The sequence below is a fragment of the Triticum urartu genome, chromosome 4 (genome assembly GCF_003073215.2).
Source record: "Triticum urartu cultivar G1812 chromosome 4, Tu2.1, whole genome shotgun sequence".
In the NCBI taxonomy this organism is placed as follows: Eukaryota; Viridiplantae; Streptophyta; class Magnoliopsida; order Poales; family Poaceae; genus Triticum; species Triticum urartu.
In genome coordinates this window covers 22,719,040-22,727,323 of record NC_053025.1, presented here as the reverse complement: position 1 = coordinate 22,727,323, position 8,284 = coordinate 22,719,040, and the positions used below count along the sequence as shown (strand labels likewise).

The window sequence follows — 8,284 nt, the reverse complement described above, 5'->3', positions numbered from 1 at the left end:
TTTGGCTCAATTCTTTAGAACATGAGTGCCACTCAGAATACTGTGAAGAAGAATCATTATTATGTGCATGAAATCTTTGATCGCACTTGGGATATACTTTCTCATCTTTATGGTGATGAAGACCTCAAGCAGATGGACTTTCAGCAGAACTTTGGCTGGTTACATCCTCATTCAAAGAAATTCAAGAAGGTTAAAGTTCCTCAGTTGGTCACAAGTTCATTTTCTTCATTGCGTGAGATGGATGAAGCTGGGGATCTCGACGACACAGTGGCAGACCCTACTCCAACAAACGACCCCGACAACGCTGGCGCTCCTCCACCAACTTCAAGCTGATATTCTTTGGGGGCGTTAGTCCTCATTTGTCGTCCCTTTTGGTCATTTGATGAGAAAGGGGGAGAAATTTGAGTTAGTCTTCAAGCGGGTCTATATATGGGTGGTTTTTCTTTAAGTTACAACTCTCGTTCTTCTGAGGTGTTTGTTTGATGAGTTGTAAACTTAAGTCCGATGGTGGTCTGATACTTTTGAACTGCTTTCTTATTTCCTCAAGTACCTTAATGCACGCATGCAGAGTTTCGTCAGACACCATTTTCCTTCATGCATTTCTCCCCCTTTGTCATCAAATGACAAAAAGGGACTTCTCCCGTGTTGATGGGGAATGGGTCACATGACATTGTTCGAGGTGTCGGTACGGTCGATCTAAAGTTCACTTCGGGGAAGATCGTGCGCTTGGAGAACGTTCATCATGTGCCCTCCATCAATAAAAATCTTGTTAGTGGTTCCCGTTTATGTCGAGATGGTTTTAAGTTCGTTTTCGAGTCCAATAAAGTTGTAATTTCCAGTATGGACAATTTGTTGGAAAATGCTATGAGTGCAGAGGCTTGTTCCGCCTGTCTCTGTCAGATATTTGCACTAAAATTATTAATCATGTTTGCCACAATAATGAGTCTAATATTTGGCATTCACGACTTTGTCATATTAACTTTGGTTGCATGATGCGGCTCGCCAATATGAGTTTAATTCCAAAATTCACTAATGTCAAGGGCTCCAAGTGCCAAGTGTGTGTGCAAGCTAAGCAACCTCGCAAATCCCATAAGACCGCAGACGCAAGAGACTTGGCGCCACTAGAGCTTATACATTCTGATCTTCGTGAGATGAATGGCGTGTTGACAAAAGGTGAAAAGAAACACTTCATGACGTTGATTGATGAGATGACTCCACTAGATATTGTTAGGTGTATCTTCTGAAATCAAAAGATGAGGCTTTATTTTTTCAAAAAATATAAAGCTGAAGTAGAGAACCAACTTAATTGGAAAATTAAACGGCTTAGGTCTGATCGTGGTGGAGAGTATTTTTTCAATGAATTTGATTTGTTTTGTGCGGAACATGGTATAATCCATGAGAGGACGCCTCCCTACTCACGCCAGTCAAATGGGGCGGCCAAAAGAAAGAACCGAATTCTAACTGATTTGGTTAACGCCATGTTAGACACATCGGGTCTCTCCAAGGCATGGTGGGGGGAGGCGCTAATGACTGCATGTCATGTCCTAAATCGAGTTCCCACAAAGCATAAGACCATGCCTCCATTTGAGGAATGGGAAAGGAAACGATTGAAACTCTCCTACCTACTTACAAACTTGGACCAAAAACTATGCATTGTGTTCTTCTAGGCTATGCTTCATAACATTGGCTATAGATTGTTGATAATAAAATTTGAGTTATCCGACATGCATGTTGGTACAATTATGGAGTTGAATGATGTGACTTTGTCTGAGGACATATTTTCTATGAAGGATATGTCGAGTACATCAAATCAGGAGATACCTACTCCATCTAGTCAGGAATTTGCTGTAATTCCTGAACCCACCATTGCTATGGAACACGTTGAGAATCCTTTGGAGGATGACAATGAAACCATGTAAGGAGTAAGAGACAAAGGACTGTAAAGTCCTTTGGTGATGATTTCATTGTGTACCTCGTGGATGACCCATCATGACTATTTTCAAAAGCCTATACATCTTCTAGTGCTAACTACCGGAAGGAAGCTGTCCGCATCGAGATGGATTCCATCTTAGCTAATAGAACCTGAGAAATCACTGATCGTCCTTATGGGTGTAAACCTGTAGGATGTAAGTGGGTGTTCAAGAAAAAGTTTAGACCTAATGGTATGATTGAAAAGTACAAGGCACACCTTTTGGCCAAGGGTTATACCCAGAAAGAAGGTGAAGACTACTTCGATAATTACTCACATGTGGATAGACTGACCACTATTCGGGTGCTGCTAGCACTGGCTGCCTCACACAGTCTTCTCGTTCATCAAATGGACGTTAAGACGACTTTCCTCAATGGAGAGTTGAACGAGAAAATTTACATGGATCAGCCAGATGGTTTTGCAGTACCTGGTCAGGAAGGACAGGTGTGCAAGTTATTAAAGTCTTTATATGGCCTTAAACAAGCTACCAAGGAGTGGCATGAGAAGTTCGAAAGAACATTAACTGCTACAGACTTTGTTGTAAACGAAGGTGACAAGTGTGTGTACTTTGGGGCGAAGGAGTTATTCTTTGTCTGTATGTCGATGACATACTAATCTTTGGAACCAAACTTGATTTAATTAAGGAGGTTAATGATTTCTTATCTCGTTCTTTTGAGATGAAGGATCTAAGAGTAGCTGATGTTATCTTAAACATCAAGCCATTGAGACATGAGAATGGTGGGATTACACTGCTTCAATCTCACTATGTGGAAAAAATCTTGAGTCGTTTTGGGTATAGCGACTGCAAGCCTTCTTCAACTTCATATGATGCTAGTGTGGTGCTTTGAAAGAATCGACGGATTGCTAGAGATCAACTGACGCCGTACGACTTGTCTCGCGAGGGGCTTCCTTTGGAGCGGCCGAGGCAGGGTCATCCTTCGTGGGCCGTCCCGAATGTCGCCTCCTGGGCCGGAGGCAGATAGGCCATGGTACCCCGGTTTCCATTGGGCCGACAATGATGAGCTGAGAATACCACCGTCCCTCTAACCATCCAACAATAGAGAGAGAGAGATCAAATACATAGCTAATGGTACATACCCTCAGCCCCGAGGGTGAACTACTCCCTCCTCATCATGGAGAGAGGATGATGAAGATGGCCACTAGTGATGATTCCCCCCTCCGACAGGGTGCCGGAACAGGGTCTCGATTGGTTTTTGGTGGCTACAGAGGCTTGCGGCAGCGGAACTCCCGATCTAGGTTTCTTTTCAGGGCTTTCTATATTTATAGGAATTTTTGGCGTTGATTTCATGTGAGGGGGGGGGGGTCCATGAGGAGCCCACAAGGACGGAGGGTGCGCCCAGGGGGTAGGGCGCGCCCTCCACCCTTGTGGAGGCCTCGTGGCTCTTCTGGCCCAACTCTTTTGCTTCGGGGGCTTCTTCTGGTCCATAAAAAATCACCGTAAATTTTCATCTCATTTGGACTCGTTTGATATTCCTTTTCTGCGAAACTCAAAAATAAGGAAAAAACAGAAACTGACACTGGGCTCTAGGTTAGTAGGCTAGTCCCAAAAATCATTAAAATAGTATGTAAATGCATATAAAACATTCAAGATAGATAATATAATAGCATGAAACAATCAAAAATTATAGATATGTTGGATACGTATCAACGACCAAAATACCAACACCGTCCGTTCTTTTACTTTAAAATAAAAAAAACATTCTACAACACGTGCAGGCTCCAACACGCCGCGTCTTCTGTCTACTAGTCATATATTTATTGGTACTGCCTCCGATCCTAAATATAAGACTTTTAGAGATTCCAATATGACCACATATGAAGCAAATATGAGTGAATCTACAATCTAAAATAAGTCCATGTACGCGCAAAATGCCAATGACGGGCGACCTCCATGGAGGTTGTTTTAAAAAATAAATCGAAAAACATATTTTGAAGTTTCAAAAAATTCTGAAACAAATCATACATGTTTACATGGATGTATTCTATATGTGTGTAAATTTTGAAGATAAAATACATTATGGTGAGAGCTACACAAAAAAGACAAATCATGATTTTCAAAGTGATGAACAGTGCAAACACTGTTCACTATTAGAATTGCAGGATTTTGTCTTTTCTGCGTAGCTCTCATCATAATATATTTCATGGTAAGATTTATATACATGTGGAATACATCCATATGAATGTGGACAATTTTTTTCAGAATTTTTTGAAACTCCAAAAATGTAATTATCAGATTTTTGAATATATCCACCTTCATGGAGGTCTACCGCCAAAAGCGCTCACTCTTCCCTCAAAAAAAAAAGCCCTCACTCGCTCTATGTAAACAGAGAAATATAAGTAAATCTACATTCCAAAATAAGCATATATGTAAGGTGCTTAATATACTCGCACCCATTACTATCTACATGCATTAGTCTAAAATCCGACGGCCAAGAGGTAAGGAGCCTGGGCACCCCAAATGGTTATAATGCATTTGAAAAGAAGTTAAACATGTATATAAAAAATGTTTCTGATGTATACAAAAAAATGTACAATGTTTATGTGAAAAGTATACATAAAAATATATTTAAAAAATGTTAATTATGTGTATAAGAAATGATAAACATGTATATAAAAATGTTCCCGATGTACAAAAAATCTACAATGTGTATATAAAAAGTAATTATAAAAATACATGTCTTAACAAATATTAATAATGTATTTGAAAAATGTTAAATGTGTATATAAAAGATGTTCCTGGTGTATAAAAATATATACAAATGTACAGACGCAAGCACTCATACATACGCGCATACACTCACCCTGTGAACGTACACACGCACATCTTACCTCTATGAACACCTACGAGAGATTGAGCCGGCATATCATCCAACCATAGTTTGGTTCGCACATAAAGAATGTCGCTGGTGTATTTGAAAAATGTTGAAAAGGTGATTGCAGAAGTTGAACAAACAAATGGGCCGGCCCACCTTGCGTTGCTGTCTCTGTATTTTCGATTAGCCCATCCTTAGTGCCGCAATTCGTTTCCGATAACCCTAACCCTAACCTCTGGAAAATTCCCCACCACCCCAACCCCGACCCTTTCTTCCTCCTCTCGAAAATTCCGCACCACCCCGACCCCGACGCCATCTTCCTCCTCTCGGAAGTTCCCCACCACTCCGACCGCAACCCCTTCTTCCTCCTCTCGGAAGTTCCCGACCACTCCGACCAATGGGGCTCTCAATTTCAGTCTTCCGCTCGCACACCGCTAGCCTTGACGCTGACGAGACGGCGCCGCCGCAGCCATGGGTGCTCGTGCCGTCCGTTCCCGCGTTGGTGATTGCATCTGGGTTTATGCGCTTAGGTACCTACCGAGTTCCCGTAGATCATCCGTTCGTGTCTGCTGTGGATTCCTCCGGATTGCTGCTGTGTTCCTCCAACTACATCGCGGACAACCCCAGGCAGTATTTCCTCTGGGATGCGGCGGGGCACACATCGTCAGAACTGCCTCAGCCTGATCCCCTCAAGGTTGGCCACCCCAGTGGAATTGGTCTGCTACGCAAAGGCACTGCTGTGCTCGTGGCTGACCTCCAGAGAACAGTGGATGGGCCTGTACTGTGCTACTGGGAGGCTGGGAGTGATAGATGGCTGCTCAAGAGACCCTCAGGGTGTTCTCCTAACTTCGAAATTTCTCATGGAGTTCTTTCCCACAGAGGAAGGCTTTTCTGGTTCAACCTTGCAAAAGGTATATCCCATTGTGACCCGTTTCTTGATACCCCTGTGCTGTGCTTCATAGCTCTTCCGTTGGATTGCGAAGAGTGCAATGATGGTGGGTTAGATGAACTGGCAAGGCGACGCTGCATCAAGTTGAGTTTAGGACAGATATGCCTCATTGACATTCAACAGTTATGGGATACTCCTGCTCTTGTCATGTGGTCGATGAACCTTGCTGATGAGGGAAGTCAATCAGACTGGGTCCGCACCTATCGTGTTCCTCTGTGTGATGTATGGAGTGGTTGGGAACCTCCGATGCTCAGCCTTGTCCACCCGTATAATCCGAATATCCTCTATCTTTCCAACGGTCTCAAAGTAACTGCAGTGGACATGCTTACAAGGCGCGTGATTGAAGTGCAAGACTTGTCGACGGGCTCCTCTTCGATGATACACGCTTGGATTTTGACTCCAGAGCTGCAGAAGCACATAAAAGGTATGAGACTCCCCACATTAAAATGCATAGTTTGTTTGATGTTGCCAGGTGCAAAATTTGCTTTCCAGCTTATGCTTGCTGTCTATATGCAACTCTGCGCCCGTCACTTGAACATTCATATACTGTGGGTAATTCAAATTTGATAATCTGTTCAATCACTTCTATGGCAGGCTCAGGAAAGAAGAGTGTGCGTATCGTCCTTGGTGGAATGCCAATGCTGTCCCGACCAGTGAAGACCCAGAACACTCCTCATGAGTTGTCACTGGATTCCTGCCCTTTGAATCTTGATATCCTTCTCGAGATTGTAAAGCGATGCAGCCTCACCTCGGTTGTCAAATTTGCTCTTTCCTGTAAGCTCATCCGCAGGAACATATCAAGCCGTAATTTTCTTGGGCAGCTGGGCCGAGGCCGGAGGTTCACTTCATCAATTTACCTTGGTCATTTTGAGAATTACTGCAGCCGGCTGATTACTAGACCACATTTTATCCCGTCACCACTGCCCAATGCTGGGGTGCTGCCTAGAATGGTACATTCATCTCTTATGGAGGAAAGGTCCATCGGTAGCCTTATAGATCTGACGGTGGCTGGAATTCATGCTGGAGTCCTGGTTCTGTCAGATAATGTTGATCCAGAGGTCTGTCTATGGTGTCCACTGAAGCGGTATTTAGGTTTTGCACCTCAAACTAATTTAGCCCGCAACTGTGGTTGTATCCTGTCAACCGGAACTAATGGAGGCATGGAATTGATGCTGGTGAAAGCCCGCCCACGGCTTGGGGTCATAAGGACAAAGATATTCACTCCCGTGAAACAAGATTTTGCTGTTGTGAGCCGCCACGGCCGGCCTCCGCTGTCTGGGGTGTGGGGTCCTGTGGTTCACAGGCAAATCATCGGGGATCGCTCCAGGAATGTCAAGCCCTTTGCATTTCCGGTGGTTGTTGATGCAGCTGCTCACTGGCTGTGCAGGTCTTCTGGAAAGTATCGTGTACTGAAGATGCCAATCAATGACACTAGCATGCCATCATATATCCCACTGCCTACCACATGCTGCTCGACAGTTGATTACCACAAGGACACACTACTACTTGTGTCAGCTTCAGCAGATGGGCATGTTGGTGGGAGCGACCAGGGAGGGCTGCTCGGGCTACTGTCACTCGATGCCAAGGGGATCACGGTCTGGAGTTCCAAATATCCCACAGGCTGGACACAACATGGCACCATCTGCAGAGATAGGATCATCCAGTGTCTTGATCTTCCATACAATATCCAGTTTTCTCTTGAATGGTGCTCGGCTGAGAGTGGGGTCTTGGCAATGACTGCACATGGCAAAGGGCACACCGCTGAACGTGTAATCTTCAATTTAAACACATTGGAGGGGGGCCACAATTCTAGGCCCGAGGGTGCTATAAGAGGTCTCAAGTTACGGGCAATGTGCCCGTATGAGGCTGACTGGGTGGGTGTTCTCTCAAGTTTGAAGATGTTGTGAGAAGCTGCTAGGGCGATCAACGTGGCTGTTCAGGAGTTTTATGCTCAAAAGCCTGGATGGCTTGTAATGTTTTGTTGCTTCTTCTTGATGGTTGTGGGAATGACCAGGCCTGGAAGTGTTTACATTCTTGGTCGGCTGTGTTGCCATTCCTTGATATCGTTTGAGTTTTGAGCCATAGATTTTTGTTCTTAAAACTGTGAGGAGAAATGGTAATGTGGTGATGACTGATGGTTCCGAGTTTCTGTTGAGATTTCGGATTATAAGTTTCAACATGTGCTTAGTTTGTTTTCCTGGTTCTTGGTTAGATTTCTCAAACTAATAGTAGTTCTTTTCTTCATGGATCTGGAATCATTACATGATGAATCACTTTCTGGCTTGTTAATTGGTGTCCGAGCTTAATGCGTATATCTTATTTTCCTGTATTTTTAGCAAAAACATTATGCTATGTAGCAAAATCAGTATGTCATGTTCTCTAGCAGCTGTGTTCCTGGGGTTGTTGGGGGGGGGGGAATGGCAGAATGTTTCCTATTAGAATTGTCTTTTTGTTGTTTTCTATTAGCTTGTTATCTGTCACGCGCCCAGTATAGCTTTGCGATTCGTTGTATTGAATGCCTCTGGCAGGTTG

The 8,284-nt window shown here is 43.8% G+C and overlaps 1 protein-coding gene across 1 annotated transcript; it reads left to right on the top strand.

Annotated features, from left to right (window-relative positions):
- The first annotated feature begins 5,019 nt into the window (after window positions 1-5,019).
- LOC125550382 lies at window positions 5,020-7,996 on the top strand. Its single transcript, XM_048713372.1, has 2 exons — window positions 5,020-6,176; window positions 6,347-7,996. Exons 1-2 carry the CDS (start codon window positions 5,201-5,203, stop codon window positions 7,657-7,659), a joined length of 2,289 nt encoding a protein of 762 aa, XP_048569329.1. The 5' UTR covers window positions 5,020-5,200; the 3' UTR covers window positions 7,660-7,996.
- Window positions 7,997-8,284: the final 288 nt, after the last annotated feature.

Bases quoted from the DNA above. Each gene is read 5' to 3' on its own strand.
- LOC125550382 (XM_048713372.1), top strand. From the start codon at position 5,201: ATGGGGCTCTCAATTTCAGTCTTCCGCTCGCACACCGCTAGCCTTGAC. The intron at 6,177-6,346 runs GTATGAGACTCC...CTTCTATGGCAG, and splicing joins GCTGCAGAAGCACATAAAAG to GCTCAGGAAAGAAGAGTGTG.